Source organism: Boleophthalmus pectinirostris, unplaced genomic scaffold (genome assembly GCF_026225935.1).
Source record: "Boleophthalmus pectinirostris isolate CB_2022bp ecotype Guang Dong unplaced genomic scaffold, ASM2622593v1 HiC_scaffold_21, whole genome shotgun sequence".
In the NCBI taxonomy this organism is placed as follows: Eukaryota; Metazoa; Chordata; class Actinopteri; order Gobiiformes; family Gobiidae; genus Boleophthalmus; species Boleophthalmus pectinirostris.
In genome coordinates this window covers 34,841,354-34,867,787 of record NW_026571175.1, presented here as the reverse complement: position 1 = coordinate 34,867,787, position 26,434 = coordinate 34,841,354, and the positions used below count along the sequence as shown (strand labels likewise).

Sequence of the window (26,434 nt, the reverse complement as noted above, 5' to 3'; positions counted from 1 at the left end):
ACCTGCTTTGGCTAAAATAAACTTTTTAAAGTGTTTTTTTTTATATATACAGTGAGGAAAATAAGTGAACACGCTGCTATTTTGCAAGTTCTCCCACTTAGAAATCGTGGAGGGTCTGAACATTTTCATCGTAGGTGCACGTCCACTGTGAGAGACATAATCTGAAAAAAAAAAAAGATCAAGGGAAGATCTGTGTGGAGGAGTGGGCCAAAATCCCTCCTGCAGTGTTTGCAAACCTGCTGAAAAACTACAGGAAGCGTTTGACCTCTGTAACTGCAAACAAAGGCGACTGTACCAAATATTAACATTGATTTTCTCAGGTGTTCAAATACTATAAATAATATATATATATATATATATATAATATATATAATATATATACATATATATATAATATAAATAGTATATAATAATTTAAAAAAATCATACATTGTGATTTCTGGATTTTTCTTTTTAGATTATGGATCCAGTCAAGTGGTAACGGAGGGAAACAGGCAGATTTTTGACATTCAAATGTCTCTTATTCAGAAACTAGAGGAACTATTGAAATAAGTAAAGTATCAGAATGTAGGAAAGAGTTACACTCCAACAGGGTCAAGTTAAACCTGTGAGATTCTTTCAAGTTGTTGACAAAACATTTAAAAACTCATGTCGGTAACGGAGGGAAAATTAACGGAGGGAAAATTGTACAAACAAGTAGAAGGTGCATGATTTTACATAATTTGTCAACTTTTTTCTTCCAAATACTTTAATATTACTTCAAAATGAAAGGAAACTATTTCTATAAAATATGTCAGTCCTTCCAAGCAAATTTTTATCATTTTAAATACTTTTTTTTTTTTAAATCATGAACCTTCATCAACAGTTCAAAGATGGAATAACACAAGATATGATGAAATACATCCATTTATTTACATGATTTTCAGGTCTTTGAAATTTGGGAAATAATTTTTGTTCCATGTTTCATACATGGTCTGTTTAAAACGTATGGAACTTTAGAACCAAAAATTGTCCAGAAAAAAGGTCAACAGTTTCATAAAGTAGAGACATATGTATCTGTTCAATACATTTTTATATCAGATGAATTAACTTGAATTTTTGGCCTTGTTGTTTACTTCTGCTTGACCAGGACCTTCTGTCTGTCACAGTGGACATGCACCTACGATGAAAATTTCAGACCCTCCATGATTTCAAAGTGGGAGAACTTGCAAAATAACAGCGTGTTCAAATACTTATTTTCCTCACTGTACATACACACTGCAAAAAACTAAATCTAGTCATGTTCAGATGACTTGAATTAAGAAAGTTTGATCCTGATTTGAGTAAATTTCACTTTATAAGTAAAATGATCTGCCTAGTTTAACAAGACTTTTTGTACTTACAATATGAAATCACATCTTTTCTTTAATAAATATATATAACGATGTTTTTATTTTGTTTTTTGTACATTATGAAAGCATAATTACAATCTATTTGTCGTATACATGAAAACAAAATAAAAACAAAAACAAGGACAGATCAACGTCAGAGTTAGAAAATTAAGTTATAGCCATCAATATGTACTTTTTTTTTTGAGAATACATCTTGCTAGACTTAAAATAACAAAAACAACTACTTTTTGCACTTAAAATGAGAAATAAAATCGAATGTTGCATGAATTAAGAAAAACTGGTTGATAATTTAATTTGTCAAGTTGATTCGACTCAAAGTTCTTAAAATTTTCTTAATTTAAGTCATTTTAACTTATCTAGATATTGTTTTTTTTTCCACTGTGTATAAATATTTCGCAAAAAAAGCAACTCAAACTACAAAATGCAAATGTCCAACTTGAAATTGATTTAGTTTAAAGTTGAATGCAATAAAAGTGAAACATTAACGTCAAACCAATAACATGAAGAGAAACAGATGATAAACTCTCCACCGGAAAAGTTACACAGTGCGCCTTTAAAAGTACATGATGTGATGAGTTTTATCGGTGAGTCTGACCAAATGAAACTGTTTTTGTCGCTCGCTCGTGTTTGTTCTCTGCTCTGGAGCTCAGCATGTGTTCGTTCTCCGGGCTTTCGTGTTCTCTGGCTGTGACTGTATCGCATTTTTCCATCTCGTATATATTGTAATGACGACGAAAGTAGAGACGGAACATGTTCAAAGTTTACATTTTAAAAGAAATCCTGTGTCGTCATTACAATATGACAACTCCATCTGGTTTTCTGATTTTGACGCCACAGCAGAAGCCTCCCAGACAAACCTCCTCGTGTGTCCGACGCTTCATCACGGCCGATCTGTGGAATCAACTTTGAGTCAGATAGTTTCAAGAAAAAAAGCATAAGTCAAAATACCAAATGAAATAAATAAATATGCACTCAAATTATTTCTGTAATCGTGTAAAATTTTAGCTTGATTCATCAGCCGGTTTCACTTCGTCTGACCTCGCAGCATTGGGATTCGTTCGCTCAACGGATACAAGGCGGGTACTTTTTTTATTTAACCAGTCGCTGCTGTTTGGTCGTGACGTATGTAATGTTCCAAATCCCGTAGGAAGAAGGACAATAACACAATTGATAAAATTCACCAAACATTCTCTTTGTTCTGACTTTAAATCTTGAGAATTGTTACCAACACTGAATGTCTGGTTTCTTCTGATTGGCTGGTGTTCAGACTCGCACTTCCAGGGTTCTTGCAAACTGTCTGGTCACTCTAGTGTGTTTTGATTCCTGATCTAGTCGCTGGAGAGAAATGAAATTGAGTGGAGACTGGCTAATAAAATATCTGTCTTTGCCTTTTTAGAAACATTTCATTTTTGTCCTTCTCAGTTTTGTTTGATTGGTTTGGTTCTGATTCCAGTCTTCTCGTTTCTGTTCTCTGACCTTTTGGTGCAGTTGTGGCTCAAGTGTAACAGGTGGGTGGGGTTTCCATGGGTTCATTCCCATTGGCTCATTTATGTTTGACGGACAGCTGAGCCTGGAGCTCCTGAAGCTGTTGTGGACGTTTCCTGTTGTAGTTTTGGAGACTGCGACACAGACAAGTTTGTCCAGGACTTAAACTGTTTAGAATCATGTTGTTTCAGAAGAACCGTCCACCAGAGAACGATGAATATTAGAAAAGTTCTGAGCACCAAAACTACAACGGGAAACGTCCACAACAGCTTCAGAAGCTCAAAGCTCAACTGTCCGTCAAACATAAATTAATCAATGGGAATGAACCCATGAAAACCCCACCCACCTGTTACACTTGAGCCAAAACTGCACCAAAAAGTCAAACGAAAAGGCTGGAACCATTAAACAAACAAACAAAACAAACAAAACAAAAAAAACAGTACCAAACAAAACTGAGAAAGACACGGAACAAAAACAAAAGAGGCAAAAACTTTACATGATTACTCAAATAATTTGATCTTGATCTTACATATTTTATTTTTTTATTTGGTATTTTGATTTATATCTGTTTGCTTGATGTTTTAAAAGCCTTTTTTGACCTACACGACTCAAAACTGATCCCGTAGCCGCTCACGCACGGAAAACAAGATCACAGCAACAAACTAGAATCCAAAGGGCGTAAACTTTTCAACTTCTGCTAGAAATATAAACAAAAGAGACTCGATATCAAAAACGAATATAACAATACTGACTGAGGTATTGAAAAGTACTGATTCTCATGCAAAAAATGTCAATACTTAAAGTATAATGTACTTTTTCATTAATTTATAGTAATTCTTTGAACTACATTGCTCATTTTTGTATATTTGCACTTTTATTTCATTTTTAGATCAGTTCGAGCTGGACTAGAACAAAGATAACCACACCAAAATGTACCAAAATTATTTCATGAACAGAAATTCAGAATAAAAATAATTGAAACGTGTTTTTTCGGCATTAAAGGTTGTATAGAGGATTTTTTTAAAGGGAAGAGAAATACAGCGACAGTCCTTGTGCGCGTTCAGAATTACTGTTGAAGTTTCCTGTCTAGAAGTAATTCAGCGACCGACGCGTCAGTTTTTAGACCCTTCGTCTGCTTCGGTCGCGCCATCGCTGGACGAGATCTCCAAGAATCACCTCAGTTTGGCTTTGCTCCTTTTCCTCTTCTCTTCTTCTTTCAGCGACCTCAAAAACGGACTTTCTTTTGCGGCGAACCGGTCGTGGATTCTCGTCCGCCGTCGCGACAAACTTTGTGCGAAATGCGAGAAAGCGACAGTTCGAAAAAGCCTCTAAGAACCGCTGCGTAAACCACGTAATCCCCGCGCTCCAATGAGTCAGTTATACTAGGGAGTTTGATTGACAACCTAACAGCCAATAGAAAATGAGGGAGCCTCGTTTTCTATTGGCTGACGTTTATCTGGCCTCAACACGTCCACAGTTGATAGATTTTCGTTCTTTTTTTTTTTGGTCATCATAATTACAAAGCTGCTGCGTCTCTGTAATGGTATTTTAATCTTTCAGTGACAGTTTGAAACAAAAAAAAAAATCCTCCATACAACCTTTAAACATTCAAAATCTGATGGAAAACATGATCTTTCATAAGTGCGGATCTGTTTTTTCCACTGCTTTTACTCATCTACTGTGGCAAGACACATTTTTAGCCCAAATACATGGACAAAAATCATGTACAGAGCCTTTAATTTAGTTTAATTTTGCGTTTTAACAGTATTTAGGTTAATATACTTGTACTTGTTGGGCCCTTTGGATTCTCAGCGCTCCACCTGTCGCTCTGGTCTCGCTTTTATTTCTAACTTCTCTCCTCCCTCCGCAGAAACGAGCTAAGAAACTGGAAGGAGAGACGATTTATATCAGGCATAGCAATCTGATGCTGGAGGTTGGTACCGTGACAGAGCCTCTCGTCCGTCGTCATAACGTGTTTCTTCTCTTCTCTTTTCTCTTCTTTTCTTCTTCTCTTTCTTTGTCTTGTGGTGTTTTTTTTCGTTCTCAAAGCTGAATCCTAAAGGCCTGGCATGCACTATCTTCCTGTCTGACACTGCAAGTAGCTCCACTCTTTGTTCTTCTCGTTTTTTTTTGGTTTGTCGTCTCCTCAAACTCACGACCGGAAGAGTGATTATTAGTCATCAGCGTTGGAATGATGCTAAAATTTAAGGAATAGACTTGATTCTTGATACAGATTCCAACACTGTCACTGATGCGTTCGAGTCTCAAGAGTTATGATCTGTTTTTTTGAGTATCCTGGTTTTGTAGATTGTTTAAAACTTGAGTAATATTAATTGTTCAGAGAGACACGATCACTTAGTCAACAATAAAATATCCTTGTTAAGGTTCAGCAATGATCAAATCCACCTTCAGTTTGTGATTTACGAGTAACGTCTATTAACTTGGGTCGCGAAGGTTTGGGACTTTTAAAACATGAGTCCCCTGAAAAAAAGTTTTGGGAAACACTGATGTAGACGCAGTATCCTGGAGTGTCCCGGTGATGAGAAACCTGGAGACTCTCGTTGGGTTTTTCTGACAGTATCCACATTTCTCAAAACTGAGCAAGTCACAGAAACGGTAGGTGCAGTTACTTTCCAAAAACAACTGTTACTTCCACCAGGATTTTTTAAGTAATAATATTTTATACTTGAAAACAAAGTAAGGCAAGGCAAGTTTATTTGTACAGCACAATTCGTACACAAAGTAATTCAAAGTGCTTTACAGAATAAGAAATACATTAAAATCATAATAAAAACAAATCAAAACATAAATAATCATGAAGATTAAACATAAAAAAAGAGAAGACATAAATTAGAGAGAAGAGATGTGCGGACATGAAAACCTGCTTTCACAGTCGTGATGGAGCTGCTGAGCTCCTCTGGATGTTCTGGATGTTCTGGATGTTCTGGATGTTGAGCTGCAGCGTCTCACAGCTCGTTTGGAGAGACCAGTGAGCAGAACATTACAGTATCTAACCTACTGGAGACAAACGCCATGGATAAGTTTCTCCAAGTCTGATTTAGACAGTAAACCTTTGATTTTTACTATGTTTTTTAGATGGTAAAAGGCTGCAGATGTGATGATTTGATGTGGCTGTTAAAGTTCAAGTCTGGTCCATTATTACCCCTAGATTTCTTGCCTGATTTGAAGGTTTTAGAGAGAGATACTGGAGGTGACTGCTGACACTGTCCCTTTGTTTCTGTGGACCAAACCACTATGACTTCAGTCTTGTCAGAGTTTAGCTGGAGAAAGTTGTTTTGCATCCACACACTGATCTGTTGGATGCAGTGACCAAGTGACTCCACTGGTCCATAGTCTCCTGCTGCCAGAGAGACGTAGATCTGAGTGTCGTCTGCATAATTGTGGTAGGACACGTTATTGCTGCTTATTAACTGGCCTAATGGCAGCGTGTAGAGATTGAACAACAGGGGGCCCAGGATTGACCCCTGAGGCACCCCACAGGTCAGGGCCATGTGATCTGAGACACAGTTTCCAATTTCAACAAAATACTTCCTGTCTTCTAGATAGGACTTGAACCAGTTTAGTTGCAGTACCAGAGAAGTAAAGCGGTTTACTGTTTAATACAACCTCATTTTAACCCCAGGCTCAGCTCTGTGGGGGTTTGTGTTGCTCTTGAACCAAACTGACACTGTGAGACTCTATTTTGTTGTATTTTATCCTGAATATGTTATTAGTTTGTTTTTTTTTCAGAGTGGTCACGTGATGTTGCTGTGACGTGTCTGGTCAGCTGAGTTATACAGGTTTTGGCGCTGTCTTCCTACCGGTGGAGGCAGGACGAGGGGCTTTTTTTACTCTCACACACCTGGGATTCTGTCCTGAGGAAGTGGGACTGCAGGTGGCGCTGTCGTCCTGCCTCCACCGGACACGTCACAGCAACATCACGTGACTCTGAGGAAGACGATAGTGAGAAGTCAAAACTGTCATGTATGAAAACAAACTCTTGGTCTGAAAAAAGAATCTAATAACATAAAATATCGGAAGACCAAATGAATCTAATTGAACAATCTTTTCCTGAAGTTGTGACAGAGCTCCACAGTCTCATGTTGAATGTAAATCTTCTATTTGCCATGAAATTTCAGAAAGGTAAATTCCCAAATATCAAACATTGACTAGACCCAAGACCATGCTGTATTACAGGGGTGTCAAACTCATTTTGGTCCGGGGGCCGTATCCAACCTACTTTGATCCCAAAGTGTCCGGATCAGAAAACTCATGTCATATAAACCCCAAAAATAACAATAAGTTCAAATATTTGTGCAGAGAAACACAAATCTATTACAGAAATCTTTTTAAAGAACTTTGAAACTAAACATTTTTAAACTAAAAATCTTCGTAAATGAACTCTTTCTTTTACAAATTATTATGAAGAACCTGAAACTTTTAAGAAAAATGCAATTTCAACACACAATATTTTAAACATGAACTTGTATGTAAATAGGAATAAGTAAATTTTTGTTGTTAAAATCCTGCACTCGGCTCCACTTTTCTCATGTTGAACATTTTTCTGATGAGGGTGTCACGGTCAACAGTCAAAACGATCGTCCTTTAAGAGCGTTTGGAAAGAGACAAGTCTTCATTTGTGCTGCTCTGGTGGGAGGGGCCACGTACAGAGACGCTGGAGACGCTGCTGTGATAAACACCACAGAAAATTAACAATATTTTAATTAAAATATTTAAGTAGAAAATCAGCCAAGGGCCAGATTAAAGGTGTTGGAGGGCCGCATCTGGCCCCCGGGCCGCATGTTTGACACCTGTGCTGTATTACAACAAAAATCTGCAGTTGAACAATATTAATTTTAGCTGCCCCCATCTGTATTAATGAATATTGGCCCATAGAAAGAAGTGATGTCATCTGAAACTCAGCAATAAGATGGTTGTATTTAACAGTAAACTGGTTTATTTTGTTTATAAGTATAAAATGTTTTCACTTAAAAAGTCCTGTTAGAAGTTTTGAGTCGTTTTGGGAAAGTAACTGCTCCTACAGTTTGTTTCTTGAGTTCGCACATGCTCAGTACAGCTCCAGTTTTGAGAAATAGTTTTGAGAAATCCTTTATACTCTGAGAAAAACCCAGTGAGTCTCCTGGTTCCTCATCACTGGGTCTTTACACAGACAATCACAGAACCAGGAGACTCAAAAAACCCGATCATAACCGTGATTCTCGAGCGCATGTAAACACACTCCATGACAAAACTCCCTCCTCCTCATGTCCTGCACACCTGGCCCTCACCAATGCTCTCCTTTATTTCTATGACTGTCCTTATGAAATGTGCTTCCTGACCCTCTCCTGCACATCATTTCGGGGTCAGTTTTGGTCTCGACGTCTGAAATTGTAATTTTCAGTCTCGTTCCCGCTCGCATCTGCAATATTTTGTCCCGCTCCCGCCCGCAAATCCCGCAAGACGAGGGCGTTCTCTTTCTTAAGCTCCATCAAACACGGAGAAACGGAAAGGAGATAAGCGCACATCCTCAAATTTAGCCTGATTAATTATTATCAGTGTTGGGACTGTTACTTTTAAAATGTAATCCCCTACAGATTACAGATTACATCCCCCAAAATGTAGTTTGTAACGGAATCCATTAAATTACTTAAAGTGAGTAATGTAATCTGAATACTTTGGGTTTATTTGATTTTGCTGTTTTAGAGAAGCTAATGGTTTAGACTAGGAGTCCTGTTTTAGTCCTGGTTTTAGACCTGTTTTAGACCTGGTTTAGTCCTGGTTTCAGTTCTGGTTTAATCCTGGTTTTAGTTCTGGTTTAGTCCTTGTTTAGACATAATTTTAGTCCTGATTTTAGTCTTGGTTTAGACCTGGTTTAGACCTGGTTTAGACGTAATTTTAGTCCTGGTTTTAGTTCTTCTGGTTTTAGTTCTTCTGGTTTTAGTCCTGGTTTAGTCCTGATTTTAGTCCTGGTTTCAGTTCTGGTTTAATCCTGGTTTAGACCTGGTTTTAGTTCTGATTTAGTTCTGTTTTTAGTATTGGTTTAGACCTGTTTTAGACCTGGTTTAGACCTGGTTTTAGTCCTGGTTTAGATCTAGTTTACTTTCCGACAATGAGTAGATTACTGAAAAAAAAAAAAAGAAAAAAAAGGGGGATACAGCCCAAAATGTGAAAACAGAAAAACAGGAAAATCCCTCTGTGTAATCCATTTACTTCAACAAAGTAACTGTAATCCAATTACCACTCACTGAAACAGTAACTGTAACTGAATACAGTTACTCATAATTTGTACTCTGATTACGTAACTTTAAAACATGTAATCCGTTACTCCCCAACACTGATTATTATTAATGCCAAATAAAATATCCAGCACAAGTGATGTATAATAGGTAAACACTGATCATTTGTATATTTTACTTCACACTCAGATTTAGTTTTTGACTGCAGTTTATCCTCCCACATTGTGCAGTGCCGCTATCGCCCGCGCCCGCGATGAGCTTTCAGAATGTGTCCCGCGGGTGTGCAGGGCTCTGTTTTGGTCTCTGATAAGTTTTCATATAGAAACATCAAAACCGTAACCTCAAAGATCACTTTTCCATTTAGACTCTTAAAGGTTGTATGGAGGATTTTTTAAAGGGAAGACAAATACAGCGACAGTCCTTTTTCAAATGTTGTGCCTGCGTGACACCACCTTCCTCCTCCACAGCCTAGAAACACCTCCTCCCGCCTCTTTACTCTAGAAATCACGTTTGTTTACAGCCGGTGCACGTTCAGAATCACTGTTGAAGTTTCCCGTCTAGAAATAATTTAGCGACCGACGTGTCACTTTTTAGACCCTTCGTCTGCTTCATTCATGCAGTCGCTGGAAGAAATCTCCAAGAATCACATGTTTGGTTTTGCTCCTTTTCTCCTTCTCCTCTTCTTTCAGCGACCTCAAAAACGGACTTTCTTTTGCGGCGAACGGGTCGTGGATTCTCGTCCGCCATCGCGACAAATTTTGTGTGAACTGCGAGGAAACTACAGTTTAAAAAACCTCTAAGAACCGCTGCATAAACCACATAATCCCCGCGCGCCGGCGAGTCAGTTACACTAGAAACGTAGGGAGTTTGATTGACAACCTAACAGCCAATAGAAAATGAGGGAGCCTTGTTTTCTATTGGCTGATGTTTATCTGCCCTCACTATGTCCACAGTTGATAGATTTTCATTCTTTTTTTTTTTTTTTTAGTCAACATAATTACAAGGCTGCTGCATCTCTGTAAGGGTATTTTAAACTTTCACTGACAATTTGAAACAAAAAAAAAAAAATCCTCTTCAACCTTTAAAGGTTGTATGGAGGATTTTTTTTTTTTGTTTCAAGTTGTCGATGAAAGTTCAAAATAGAATTATAGAGATGCAGCAGCCTTGTAATTATGATGACAAAAAAAAAAAAAAAGAATGAAAATCTATCAGCTGTAGACGTGGTGGTGGCAGATAAACATCAGCCAATAGAGAACAAGGTCACCTCTTTATCCATTGGCTGTTGGGTTGTCAATCAAACTGTGTACGTTTCTAGCGTCACTGACTCGCCGGCGCGCGGGGATTACGTGGTTTACGTTCGCCTCTCACGCATTGATGCTGTTTACTCAACTAAAACAGCGGTTCTTAGCGTCTTTTTCGAACTGTAGCTTCCTCTCAGTTTGCACAAAATTTGTTGTAACGGCGGACAAGAATCCACGACTGGTTCACCGCAAAAGAAAGTCTGTTTTTGACATCGCTGAAAGAAGAAGAGAAGGGGAAGTGGAGTGAAGCGCAACATTTGAAAAACAGTCGCTGCATTTCTCTTTCATTGGAAAATCTTCTGTACAACCTTTAACCCCACTGAGTCCCTTTGGCCTAATCTGATGATCTGTACTTCAAACTTTGAATTGATTTTGTCACGATACTAAAATTTAAAACGCAATTCCGATACTGAGGAATAAACCCAAGATTCAATTCCTAGTTTAAACCCTAATTTGAACATTTTACTGTGTCATAATGTTTTTTTTTTCCTATTTTCTACCCTTTCCATACTCCTCCATTTTGTACATTTGCTCTTCTATTTCCTTAAAAGTGCGTGTAACTTTTTGTTTGGGTTTTTGTTTCTATGGAGATGTCATTTCTCTGTCCGGAATGTTCCACAGTGCGACATTAAACAGCCCTACCTTACATTTATTCAGTTACAGGTGGTTTTATAGCTCAAAAATACTTAGAAAAACTGTGAAACATTCCAGATAAAGCAGTAACATCTCCATGGAGAAAAGCCTTTGATGGACCCTCCACCAGAAAAGTTACACAATGCAGCTTTATCCGTAGCGTCGGTTTCCTCGGCGCCGGTCTCGTGTCGTGGTTTCTGACGTGTTTTTCCGTTCAGGACGTGGATAAAACGCAGACTGAGATCATGCGTCACCACAGCAGCATCAGCGAACTCAAGAGGAGCTTCATGGAGTCGGTGCCGGAGCCGCGGCCCAGCGAGTGGGACAAACGTCTGTCCACCAACTCCCCCTTCAGAACGGCCAGGATCAACGGGCAGCTGCCCCCCGCCGTGAGTCGCCCCGGCAACGCAAACGCCACAGCACCCACACGCTCAAGCACCCACACGCTCCAGCACCCACACGCTCCAGCACCCACACGCTCAGCACCCACACCAGCACCCACACGCTCAGCACCCACACGTCACAGCTCACACGCACCCACACGCTCAAGCACCCACACGCTCCAGCACCCACACGCTCAAGCACCCACACGCTCAAGCACCCACACGCTCAAGCACCCACACGCTCAAGCACCCACACGCCAAGCACGCAGCCAAGCACCACACGCTCCAGCACCCACACGCTCAGCACCACACGCTCAAGACCCACACGCTCCAGCACCCACAGCACCCACATCCAGCACCCACACGCTCCAGCACCCAAAGACTGAGGCACCCACACGCTCAAGCACCCACACGCTCAAGCACCCACACGATCAAGCACCACACGCTCAAGCACCCAAAGACTGAGGCACCCACACGTTCAAGCACCCACACGCTCAAGCACCACACGCTCAAGCACAAGCACCCACACGCTCAAGCACCCACACGCTCAAGCACCCACACGCTCAAGCACCCACACGCTCCAGCACCCACACGCTCAAGCACCCACACGCTCAGGCACCCACACGCTCCAGCACCCACACGCTCCAGCACCCAAAGACTGAGGCACCCACACGTTCAAGCACCCACACGCTCAAGCACCCACACGCTCAAGCACCCACACGCTCAAGCACCCAAAGACTGAGGCACCCACACGCTCAAGCACCCACACGCTCAAGCACCCACACGCTCAGCACCCACACGCTCAAGCACCCACACGCTCAAGCACCCACACGCTCAAGCACCCACACGCTCCAGCACCCACAAGCACACGCTCAAGCACCACACAACAGCCCACACGCTCCAGCACCCACACGCTCAAGCACCCACAGCACCCACACGCTCAAGCACCCACACGCTCAAGCACCCACACGATCTAACACCCACACGCTCAAGCACCCACACGCTCAAGCACCCACACGCTCAAGCACCCACACGATCAAGCACCCACACGCTCAGCACCCACACGCTCAGCACCCACACGCTCAAGCACCCACACGCTCAAGCACCCACACGCTCCCACCCCACGCTCCAGCACCCACACGCACCCACACGCTCAAGCACCCACACTGCACCCACACGCTCAAGCACCCACACGCCAAGCACCCACACGCTCAAGCACCCACACGCTCAAGCACCACACGCTCCAGCACCCACACGCTCCAGCACCCACACGCTCAAGCACCCACACGCTCCAGCACCCACCCACACGCTCAGCACCCACACGCTCAAGCACCCACACGCTCCAAGCACCCACAGCTCAACACCCACACGCTCAAGCACCCACACGCTCAAGCACCCACACGCTCAAGCACCCACACGCTCAAGCACCCACACGCTCAAGCACCCACACGATCAAGCACCCACACGCTCAAGCACCCACACGCTCAAGCACCCACACGCTCAAGCACCCACAGGCTCAAGCACCCACACGCTCCAGCACCCACACGCTCAGCACCCACACGCTCCAGCACCCACACGCTCCAGCACCCACAGGCTCAAGCACCCACACGATCAAGCACCCACACGCTCAAGCACCCACACGCTCAAGCACCCACACAAGCACAGCACCCACACGCTCAAGCACCCACACGCTCAAGCACCAAAGGCTCAAGCGCCCACACGCTCAAGCACCCACACGCTCCAGCACCCACACGCCAGCACCCACACGCTCAAGCACCCACACGCTCAAGCACCCACACGCAAAAGCACCCGAAGACTGAGGCACCCACACGCTCAAGCACCCACACGCTCAACATCCACCACACCAAGCACCACACGCTCAAGCACCCACACGCTCCAGCACCCACACGCTCCAAGCACCCACACGCTCAGCAGCACCCACACGCTCCAAGCACCCACACGCTCAAGCACCCACACGATCAAGCACCCACACGCTCCAGCACCCACACGCTCAAGCACCCACACGCCAGCACCCACACGCTCAAGCACCCACAGCTCCAGCACCCACACGCAGGCACCCACACGCTGCAGCACCCACACGCTCAAGCACCCACACGCTCAAGCACCCAAAGACTGAGGCACCCACACGCTCAAGCACCCACACGCTCCAGCACCCAAACACTGAAAGATCCAAACATTGAAGCAACCAAAAACTGAGGCACCCAGTGATCCAAAAGAACAAGAAACTGCACACAAAATGTCAAAGCACCCAAACATCCAAGCACCCAAACATCCAAACACCCAAACATCCAAACATCCAAACATCCAAACATCCAAACACCCAAACATCCAAGCACCCAAACCCAAACATCCAAGCACTCCAAACATCCCAAACATCCAAACATCCAAACATCCAAACATCCAAACATCCAAACACCCAAACATCCAAGCACCCAAACAACAAAAAACTGCACCCAAACCAACCAAGCACCTCAAACATCCAAGCACCCAAACATTCAAATACTCAAACATCCAAGCACCCAAACATTCAAATACTCAAACATCCAAGCACCCAAACATCCAGGCACCCAAACATCCAAACACCCAAACATCCAAGCACCCAAACATTCAAATACTCAAACATCCAGGCACCCAAACATCCAAGCACCCAAGCACCCTGTACACTCACACACTCACCTGTAGTCCACACGGCTGCTGAGGAAGCTGCTCTGCTGCTGTCGCTGCGCTCGCCAGGCTGCTCCCTCACAAAATGCAACTTCCACTGCATTTGAGCTCCCATTTCCTTCATGTTCTAACATCCTAACAAGCGCATAGTTTAAAGCTGGACTATGGAACTTTTCTCGAGGCCTGGTCTGCTAACGAGAAGTTACTGCTTTCCCTGGAACGTTCCACAGTATTAAATATATCTGACGTTACAGGTTCAATAGAGCTTTTTCACAACAGCCAGAGGTTTGCAGAACGTCCGGTTAATGGTTTTCTGTGTCAAAATGTGTGTGTAAATGTGTGTTGTTTTCTCCAGCAGCTTCATAAATCTGCCCCATCACCAAATCTTCAACCAACAAACTCCACAAAGGATAAACATTCTAACATGAACAATTTATCCACAACGATCAAAGGACGAAAGATGAAAACTTAAAGGAAACAACGATGACGAAGCGTTAGTGACACACTGAACAAAACTAACGTTATGGTCCTAGAGATGTTGAGCATTTGAACTGCACAAATCTATCTATGCTAATATCGACATCATGAAATTGATTTTTAATTTTAATTGTAGAATCAGTCTGAGTGAACTACATAACTAAGAAGTAACGTAGGCGACGTTCAGACTGCAGGGCTTAACGCTCAATTCTGATTTTTTGGTGAAATCCGATGTTTTTTCGAGGTCGTTCACATTTGCAATTAAATGTGACTTGTATGTGACTCCAGTGTGAACATTAAACAGCCCGAAAGTGTCCCACATGTGACACTGGAGACACGACGACGTCAACCGCAGCGAGCGTCTCTGTGTTTACAGAAGTTGTCCAAACATGGACGCAGCATCGAGCACCTGGAGATTTTAAAGTTCCTCTCGTACCGGAGCCAGAACATGAACAACTTACTTGTTTTAAGGAGGAGATTGAGAAGGAGAAGGACGAGGTTTTTGGTGTTTTGTGGTTCAGTCTGTTGAAAGGAACGTGTGGATGTGGAGACGGAGCCAAGAGTGGTGAGTGGTGATGTGCTTCACTTCAGTGACACAGAGTTCATTAACAATTTTCACCTACTTCAGTGCAGAATAGTGACGTTTGTGTCTTGTTGATAACGTGTAGGTGGATGAATGCACTTTGGTCGTTCAGACTGAAGTCACATGTCAAAAGATCAGATATGTATCAGTTTCAGGAGCACATATCCAAGTGTCCTGGGTCACATTTGAAAAAATCGGATCTGTGTGGTTCAGACTGACATTAAAAGATCAGATACAGGAACATAGGGGCCAAAAAATCGGATTTGGGTCACTTCAGGTGCAGACTGAACACAGCCTAAGTTACTTCTGTTTAAGTAGTTCACTAATGTCGTTGTTGTTCACTTTTAAAGTTTTGGTCTTTCTTCTCTTAATAGTTGTGGATAAATTGTTCATGTTAGAATGTTTATTCTTTGTGGAGTTTGTTGGTTGAAGATTTGGTGATGGGGCAGATTTATGAAGCTGCTGGAGAAAACAACACACATTTACACACACATTTACACACACATTTTGACACAGAAAACCATTAACCGGACGTTCTGCAAACCTAAAGCGCGACACTTCCGGCCGTTGTGAAAAAAAGCTCTGTTACTGGTGTTTTAATCGCTCTACAAATTCCTTGTAAAAATCGCTTTCCACAGATCTGACCTTGAAACTTGGCGTGTCACCTGTCTCCATGGAGAGTCATCAGTTTAATCCAACACTGTGGAACATTCCAGGCTACACAACACAATCTCCGACTAGCAGGTGTCGGACCGTCCGCGTGAAAAGTTCCACTGTGCACCTTTTAATTTAATATGAATACATGAACAGCCTCGCTCTGGGTTTGATGAATGTGAAAGAAATTACGGTTTTAAAAAGTTTTCAAATACAGAACACTCTTGGTTTAGTTTCTGTTTTCTATTTTATGACTTTAAATATCTCTAGATTTCTGTAAAATTCAATTCACTTAAAATTCTGTGTTCAAATGTGGGAGATCCATTCACTTTTTTTATCTGACGTTTGTTAGTACGAGGAGGTGTGTGTGTCAGTGTTTTTGCATTTCTTTTCTTTGTCCACTCGATGGCGCTGTTGGCTCGTCGCTGGCGCTTTGCTTGAGCATGAGAGAGTCTGCGGTCACAGCTTTGAGAGCCGCTGTGTTTCTGACGGGGGGTCGGACACAGGCGCCGGTTTTTACGCTTTTGTTGACGGTCTCCATGGCAACCGACACTGCGCTCACCGCGGCGCTTTTAACGACGGGGAGAATCGCACTATTGTTTTGCTAATTTTCTCATTTCTGTTCATTTTAATTGCCCAATAAAGCTTTTTCAGAACGGAGCAGAAGTGTCTCGCTGTAGGTTTGTGGAACTTCAGGTTGTTTTTGTTTTTCTGTGTCAAAATGTGTGTGTAAATGTGTGTGTAAATGTGTGTCCAGCAGCTTCATAAATCTGTCCCATCATCAAATCTTCAACCAACAAGGTCCACAAAAGATAAACATTCTAACGTGAAGAATTTATCCACAACGATCAAGAGAAGAAAGACGAAAACTTAAAGACGAACAGACGCATTAGTGACACTATGGTCGTAAAAATAAAACAGAAGTAACTTGTTCAGTCCAGGGTTCCCACTCAAAATTTCAAAACTTTTCATGACTTTTCCATGACCTAAAGTGAATTTTCCACGACTTTACGGCGCCTACATGTGTAGAATTGATCAGACTTTTACTTTTAGGGTTAAATATGACATTTTAACTCTTTCCACTAGGGGTGTAAGAAAAATGTATTCAGTGATATATCATGATTCTTCATTTTCGAAATTTTCAAATCGACTAAAATCAGTAAAATTCATTAGTTGCAGTCACTGTTCTTATGATTTTAAAGAGATAATAGTTTATATTTCATACAATTTGGTTCTCGTTAAGGTGTAGTTGACAATGTTGTTAGGAGTAATGTGATGGAAATTAAGACTAAACCAGGACTAAACCAGGACTAAACCAGGACTAAACCAGGACTAAACCAGGACTAAAACCAGGACTAAACCAGGACTAAACCAGGACTAAAACCAGGACTAAAACCAGGACTAAAACCAGGACTAAACCAGGACTAAAACCAGGACTAAAACCAGGACTAAACCAGGACTAAAACCAGGACTAAAACCAGGACTAAACCAGGACTAAACCAGGACTAAACCAGGACTAAACCCAGGACTAAACCAGGACTAAAACCAGGACTAAACCAGGACTAAAACCAGGACTAAACCAGGACTAAAACCAGGACTAAAACCAGGACTAAACCAGGACTAAAACCAGGACTAAACCAGGACTAAAACCAGGACTAAAACCAGGACTAAACCAGGACTAAACCAGGACTAAAAACCAGGACTAAACCAGGACTAAAACCAGGACTAAACCAGGACTAAACCAGGACTAAACCAGGACTAAACCAGGAGGACTAAAACCAGGACTAAAACCAGGACTAAACCAGGACTAAACCAGGACTAAACCCAGAAGTAAACCCAGGACTAAATAAGGACTAAAACCAGGACTAAAACCAGGACTAAACCAGACTAAAAACCAGGAAGACTAAACCAGGACTAAGGACTAAACCAGGACTAAAACCAGGACTAAACCAGGACTACCAACTAAAACCAGACCAGACTAAACCCAGGACTAAACCAGGACTAAAACCAGGACTAGGAAAACCAGGACTAAACCAGGACTAAACCAGGACTAAACCAGGACTAAACCAGGTAAACCAGGAAAACCAGGACTAAAACCAGGACTAAAACCAGGACTAAAACCAGGACTAAACCAGGACTAAACCAGGACTAAACCCAGAAGTAAACCCAGGACTAAATAAGGACTAAAACCAGGACTACGGATTTCTCTATTTTATTTTATTTTAATTTTTTTATTATTTATTATTTTATTTTATTTATTTTTTAAATATGGTTAATGAACGACTGAGATGTTTATTGTCTTTAAGCAGACAAAACATCTTATGTTCAGATTTTCTAGTCTTTGTTACTTTACAGCAAACACCTGGACCTGTTCATGGAGACTTGGGCTCAACAGACCAACAGAATTTTCAGGATGTGGTTGGTTCATTCATGTAGTTTTAAAAAGCAGGACAATATCAAATAATCCAAAGTATTCAGATTACATTCAGATTACATTACTCACTTTAAAGGTTGTATGGAGGATTTTTTTAAAGTTTCAAATTGTCAAGTGAAAGTTTAAAATACCATTACAGAGACGCAGCAGCCTTGTAATTATGATGACCAAAAAAAAATAAAAAAAGAATGAAAATCTATCAACTGTGAAAGTAGTGAGGCCAGATAAACATCAGCCAATAGATAAGGAGGCTGCCTCATTTTCTATTGGCTGTTAGGTTGTCAATCAAACTCCCTTCGTTTCTAGTGTAACTGACTCGCCAGCGTGAGGGGATTGTGTGGTTTATGCAGCGATTCTTAGAGGCTTTTTAAAACTATAACTTCCTCGCAATTCGCACAAAGTTTGTTGTGATCCACGACCCGTTCGCCGCAAAAAGAAAGTCAGTTTTTGAGGTCGCTAAAAGAAGAAGAGAAGGGGAAAAGGAGCAAAACCAAACTGAGGTGATTCTTGGAGATTCCTTCCAGAAATTGTGCGACTGAAGCAGACAAAGTGTCTAAAAACTGATGCATCGGTCGCTAAATTATTTCTATTCACAACATTTGAAAAAGGACTGTCGCTGTATTTCTCTTTCCCTAAAAAATCCTCTATACAACCTTTAAGTAATTGAATGGATTACGTTACAAACTACATTTGGGGTTTGTAATCTGTAATCTGTAGGGGAATACATTTTAAAAGTCACCTTCCCAACACTGTCGTCCCTCTGCTTCGTCTGTGTTTACATATGTGGCCCTTGATGAAAAAAGTTTGGACGCCCCTGGAGTAGACGGACAGATTTGTGCAGTTCAAATGCTCGACATCTCTAGGACCATAACATTAGTTCTGTTCAGCGTGTCACTGTCGTTATTCGTCTTTAACTTTTCGTCTTTCTTCTCTTGATAGTTGTGGATAAATTTGTCTTGTTGGTTGAAGATTTGGTGATGGGGCAGATTTACGAAGCTGCTGGAGAAAACCACACACATTTACACACACGTTTTACCACAGAAAACCATTAACCGCAAGTTCCGCAAACCTACAGCGAGACACTTCCGGACCTTTGTGGAAAAAAACGTACCTCAGCTGTCAATCACCCAGCGGGGACAGAGGCCATTGGCTCTCTGTCGTCAGTGGGCGGGACTTACAGCTGAGCCACCGAGGCGCCGCTTCATAAAACATAAGATTCGGTCTCATGCGCTTCATACTAACAGGTCACTAACGTTTCTGCGATGAGATTTTAAAGGGGACATATAATGCAGGGCTGTTGTTAAAACGACTCACAGATCGATGCTCGGCACAAAAAGGATCACCGAGCACTTCAGTAAACACAAGATAAAGTCTGGTGAACGTAAACAGACGATAAAAAACGCCTCATGAAGACGTTTTAGCATAATATGTCTCCTCTGACCTCTGACCCTGACCCAGCTCGGCTTGTGATTGGCCACTGCAGCTCCATGCTCCGCCCGCCGCCGCATGGCCTCGTCCGGACTTCCACATCCGCATGATTCTGATTAAAAGCAAGAACAACAAGAACAACAGACGCAAGAACAATGAGCAATGTGCAGGGAACTGAACCCCCGACTCCCGATGTTCATCTCTCATCAGCTTTTCATCCTCCCGACTTTTTTTTTTTCTTCCCTCATCGGTCATTTTGTAGTTTAAATGATCACTTTTGTTGGCATTTGTGACTCTGGTGAACTTGGCGATTTGTGGATTATACTTTTTTTATTGGGGCAGTGTTAAACTCGCACAGCAACACGAAGGTTTGTTGTTGAGTCCTTAGGCAAGACACTTCGCCCAGTTGGTCTGTGTGACGGGTTGTTGGTTGGAGGAGCTCGTAGTCCAGCTTCTCTTTTGTTATTCTGCTGTAATAAACCGTTTCACCAGTCGATGAATAATCACTGTTGGGCGAGTGACTTTAAAACTGTAATGTTTTATTTATGACTTGTTACTGTCATTTCAAAGTGATTCGTTACGTTACAATATTACTGCATTTAAAATGTAAAATATTACACGACTATTGCAGCACTTTAAGATTCTCTCACCAAAATACAGTAACTGTGCGAAGATGCCGAACTTTCACGCCGTATACGGACTGAACCAGGTCTAAACCAGGTCTAAACCAGGTCTAAACCAGGTCTAAACCAGGTCTAAACCAGGTCTAAACCAGAACTAAACTAGAGCTGAACCAGGACTGAACCAGGTCTGAACCAGGTCTAAACCAGAACTAAACTAGAGCTGAACCAGGACTGCTAAACCAGGAACCAGGTCTAAACCAGGTTAAACCAGAATAAACTAGACTGAACCAGGACTGACTACCAGAACTAAACTAGACTGAACCAGAACACTAGGTCTAAACCAGGACTACTAAACCAGGTCTAAACCAGAACTAAACTAGACTGAACCACTGAACCAGGTCTAACCAGGAACCAAAACCAGAACTAAACTGAAGACTAACCAGCAGAACTTACTGAACCAGGAACCAGGTCTAAACCACTAAACCAGAGACTAAACCAGAACTAAACTAGACTGAACCAGACTAAACCAGGTCTAAACCAACTAAAACTAACAGGACTGAACCACTGAACCAGGACTAAACCACTAAAAACTAAACTAGAGCTGAACCAGGTCTAAACCAGGTCTAAACCAGAACTAAAACTAAACCAGAACTAAACTAGAGCTGAACCAGGACTGAACCAGGACTAACCAGAACTAAACCAGACTGAACCAGGAACTGAACTAGGACTGAACCAGGTCTAAACCAGAACTAAACTAGAGCTGAACCAGGACTGAACCAGGACTAAACCAGAACTAAACTAGAGCTGAACCAGGACTGAACCAGGACTAAACCAGAACTAAACTAGAGCTGAACCAGGACTGAACCAGGACTAACAGACTAAACCAACTAGACTGAACCACTGAACCACTGAACCAGACTAAACCAGAACTGAACCAGGACTAAACCAGAACTAAACCAGAGCTGAACCAGGACTGAACTAGGACTAAACCAGAACTGAACCCGGACTAAACCAGAACTAAACCAGGGCTGAACCGATTACTAAACCAGGACTGAACAAGGTCCAAACCAGGTCTGAACCGGGACTGAACCAGGTCTGAACCAGGATTAAACCAGGTCTAAACCAGGACCAAACCAGGACTAATCTTGGACTAGGACTTGCGTGATCGGGCGTCAGCTGCTCTTTGCCTCGTGGAGCGTGGAGTTCTGCGTCGGTCCGTTCGCTCTCGGTCATCCGACGGTCTACGCGGGCGCACCGCCGGCCCGACACTGGGAACCGTAACGACGCTGTTTCACCGCTGCTGATATCGCGGTGATTTTAGCGAATTTGTATGAAGAAAAACAAAAAACCCACCACTTCAATCCAGGTTAAAAAGTCTTGTGACGCACGTTACTCACATTTGTACACAGTAAAATATTACACTTTTTTCCCTGTAATGAAACATTTCTGCGCTACAGCAAAAAACAAGGCAGTACAGGAGTTTGTATATATATTTTTGAATCGTTAAAACTTTTTTAGCGTCTGGAAAAGCTGCAGAGTGAATAGAAAACTGCAGATATATATGCCTGCAAAACAGAACGTTGCTGTAAATGAAATGATTGCAAATGACTGTGAGCTCGTTTAGAAAGTGATGGTCCCATATTTGGGTACTGAGAGTCTGTGGTTTCTCGGAGGCTTTGCACCTCAGTCTGGGTAAATGTGCCAGTTCCTCTCTGCCCCTTTCTGTAACTGTGACTGGCATCACACTGAGAGCTGATTCTAACACCAGCTGCTCTGCTGCAGATCCGACCCACTGCAGCTGAACTCGCCAGAATCTGTTTGTTACAGAATCTCATTTTCATTGTTCAGGCCAAATGTTTTCAGATCCATCAGCGAGGAGAAGGAGCTGTTTAACAGGAGCACAGCTGCTGCAGGCGAGTGTGTGCAGTGTCAGGAAGACGACAAAACATATGGCTCTTATTCCCTCTCTGTGGCTCTTACTCTGAGTAAATCTGCTCACCCTCCAGATCAGGAGTGGGCAGTTATTTTTTCCATGAGGCCACATGAGAAACAGAAAATAATGTGGAGGCCAAAATGCCTCAAATCTGCATAATATTAATTGTATTTCTTTATAAAAAAGCAGTGATTGTTTTGACGAGCTGCTCAGACTAGTAAAAGTTTGTTTTGAATAAGTAAAAAGTGAAGTTGCCAAACAAAACAATGTCATAAAAACACGTCTAAAATAAAAGCAAAGCAGCTTTAGTCCAGGCATGAGGTAAAATGATAAAATATGTTTATTGTGTAATTCCAGATGAGCTTAAACGAGACAATCAGAGTCAAACAAAGGGTCAAATGTGGCCTGAGAGCTGCACAAACTCCAGGTCTGATGTAGATAATATGGGCCCGGTCAAACAGAAGTAAACAACAAGACCAAAACTTCAAGTTAATTCATCTGATATAAAAATGTATTGAACAGATACATATGTCTCTAGTTTATCAAACTGTTGACCTTTTTTTCTGTACCATTTTTGGTTCTAAAGTTCCATCTGTTTTAAACAGACCATGTATGAAACATGGAACAAAAATTATTTCCCAAATTTCAAAGACCTGAAAATCATGTAAATAAATGGATGTATTTCATCATATCTTGTGTTATTCCATCTTTGAACTGTTGATGAAGGGACATGGTGTAAAAAAAAATGTATTTAAAATGATAAAAATTTGCTTGGAAGGACTGACATATTTTATAGAAATAGTTTCCTTTCATTTTGAAGTAATATTAAAGTATTCAGAAGAAAAAAGCGACAAATGATGTAAAATCCTGCACCTTCTACTTGTTTGAACAATTTTCCCTCCGTTACTTTTCCCTCCGTTACCATGAACTTTCTTAATAAAAAATCTCATGAGTCAAAAAGTAAGAGGTTTTTCAACCTAATCTTGTACCATATGGTAGAAAACTATATGAAGCAAATATTCAAACCAGTTTGTTAAGGATATGTAAGTGAGAACCAAGAGTTATCACTGTTTGGATTTATTGACCAAAAAGTGCTGCATATTTCATTCCCTCCGTTACCAACATGAGTTTTTAAATTTTTTGTCAACAACTTGAAAGAATCTCACAGGTTTAACTTGACCCTGTTGGAGTGTAACTCTTTCCTACATTCTGATACTTTACTTATTTCAATAGTTCCTCTAGTTTCTGAATAAGAGACATTTGAATGTCAAAAAATCTGCCCCTGTTTCCCTCCGTTACCACTTGACCGAACCCTTATGCATAAAAACCTGTTCATTTTCTTAACACCCTCCCGCTCTCCTCGGGGTCACATTGACCCGAAGACATTTTTTCCCTTCCTGCTCTCATGGGGCGGATCAATCAGACCCAAAAATTTATTTTCAAATAATTTCTCGCCTGAGCTCCATATTTTCCAAAACATGACACTCTATTCTCTTTTTAAAGGGTTTCTACAGCGTTGAACTGTTTAAAATCATTGCTCCAATATTTTACAAACCAAAATCTTTACCAGAAACACAATCACTTTCTTCCTCTTTTTTATCTTTTTTTTCCCCCCGTTTATGGTCGTACAAACTAATAATAATGTTAACAAAGGCGAAAAAGTTTATCGTTTATGATCGTGCGAAATAAACCACAATGAGAATAAAAAAAAAAAAGTAAGGACATTTTGTTTTCGTTTATGGTCATGCAAACTAATAATAACATTAACAAAGGCACAAAGGTTTATTGTTTATCATTGTACAAAATAAAAGTTAATGTTAAAGAAAATTTTAAAGACGAGCATGTGTTTAGTCGTTAATAGGTGCAGACTTTATTGCAAACACACGAGAGCTGCAGCAGTTTCTGTGTTTTAAAAGCTTTTACAGTGACTCACACGGACACATGACATAAAAATAAGTTGTTTTCAAAGCAGCAGTAATAAAAAAATAAGCTCTTACATGTCTTTACACTTTGGCCCCGACTCCCACACGTCTTTCACAGCTGCTGCGTCATGTGTGAAGTGTCATGAAGACTCGTGTCTCATTAGTAGAGATGAACTAATCCAGCTTTTTCAATTCTAACACTCTGATTTTAAGTCTCTGCTAAGACCTGATATTAAAGGTTGTATGGAGGATTTTTTTTGTTTCAAATTGTCAATGATAGATTATAGATGCAGTCGCCTTGTAATTATGATGACCAAAAAAAAGAGAATAAAAATTCATCAACTCTGGACGTGGTGGGGCTAAACATTTGCCAATAGATAACGACACTGCCTCGTTATCTGTGAGCTGACAGGCTGTCAATCAAACTCCCTACGTTTCTAGTGTAACTGACTTGCCTGCGCCGCCGGTACGTGGTTTACGTACGACTGTCACGCAGTCCACAGACGCAAGACGCACAGACGCTGTTTACTCCACCAACGCAACAGTTCTTAGCGGCTTTTTTTGACCTATATCTTCCTCGCAGTTCGCACAAAGTTTGTTGCAATGGCGACAAGAATCCAGGAGCAGTTTGCCGCAAAAGAAAGTCCGTTTTTGAGGTCGCTGAAAGAAGAAGACAAGGGGAAAAGCAGCGAAGCCAAACTAAGGTGATTCTTGAAGATTCATTCCAGCGATGGCGCGACTGAAGCAGACGAAGGGTCTAAAGACTGAACGCACTGGTCCACAAATTACTCCTGGACAGGAAACTTCTGCTTATTATGAAAACGTACTTTATTTCCAAGAGCGAGACAAACGTTTTTCAGGACACGAAAGCGATATCCTATGTCTGAAAACGTAATTTTCAATGCAAAGAAAGAGTCCGCTTGCTGCTGCGTGTTGTAGTAGTAGCTTCATTTGCATGGAATCTCCTCCCCCCGCTCCTCACTTCTCTGTCTTGTCTAACCAACACTGTAGTTAGTTGTTTACAAGTCATGTGCAGCGGCTGTAAACAAACCTGTTTCTGGCGTAAGGAGGAGGAGGGAGGAGGTGTTTCTACGTAGGAGCTGTAGGGGAGGGGGGGTGGTTTCACGCATGCGCAACATTTGAAAAAGGACAAACAGTCGCTGGATTCTCGTTCAACCTTTAACCAGTACCAATGTAGAGTCGGAAAATGACGCGTATTTCCTTAAAACACGGTTCATTTATTACACAGATCCAGGAGTGTTTGGTAAATCTCAAGGTCGATGTGGACGCACCTTGACCTTCTAGACGCGTGTCCAGGGCGTCGCCGTCAGAAGGTGAAAATGCTGAACTTTTCGCGTCAGATGCGTCGCGTCGACCAATCAGGGACGAGTATCCAGAGACGTCACGATGTTATTATCAAGAAGAAAGAGAAAGACCCGAGAACCAGAGCAGGACTGAGACCGGGACCAGGACTGAGACTGAGACTGGGACCAGGACTGAGACTGAGACTGGGACCAGGATGAGGACTGAGACCAGGACTAGATCGGGACCAGGACTGGGACCAGACCGGGACTAAGACCAGGACTGAAACCAGGACTGAGACTGAGACCGGGACCAGGACTGAGACCGAGACCAGACCAGGACTGAGATCGAGACTGGACCAGGACTGAGACCGGGACTGACAAAAGGACAGGATCAGGACTGAGACTGGGACTAGACCGGGACCAGGACCAGGACTGGGACCAGACCGGGACTGAAACCAGGACTGAAACAAGGACTGAGACTGAGACTGGGACCGGACTGAGACCGAGACCGGACCAGGACTGAGACCGAGACCGGACCAGGACTGGGACCGGGACCAGGACCAAGACCAGCACTGAGACCAGGACTGACAAAAGGACAGGATCAGGATTGAGACCGGGACTAGACCGGGACCAGGACCAGGACTGGGACTGAAAGCAGGACTGAGACTGAGACGGGGACCAGACTGAGACCCAGACCAGACCAGACCAGGACTGAGACCGAGACCAGACCAGGACTGAGATCGAGACTGGACCAGGACTGGGACCGGGACCAGGACCGGGACTGAAACCAGGACTGAAACAAGGACTGAGACCGAGACAGACCAGGACTGAGATTGAGACTGGACCAGGACTGAGACCGAGACTGGACCAGGACTGAGGACCTGAGACTGGACCAGGAGGACTGAGACTTCGAGACCCGGGACAGGACCAGGACTGAAACCAGGACTGAGTTAGTCCTGGTT

The 26,434-nt window shown here is 42.3% G+C and overlaps 1 protein-coding gene across 2 annotated transcripts in view; it reads left to right on the top strand.

The window, feature by feature from the left end:
• epb41a (erythrocyte membrane protein band 4.1a) overlaps window positions 1-26,434 on the top strand; it is a 131,943-nt gene that overhangs the window by 35,498 nt on the left and 70,011 nt on the right. For both annotated transcript variants that reach the window (XM_055157500.1, XM_055157501.1), the window contains exons 11-12: window positions 4,747-4,809; window positions 11,265-11,435. In XM_055157500.1, coding sequence (XP_055013475.1) covers window positions 4,747-4,809; window positions 11,265-11,435 — 234 coding nt within the window. The remainder of the gene's footprint in view (window positions 1-4,746; window positions 4,810-11,264; window positions 11,436-26,434) is intronic.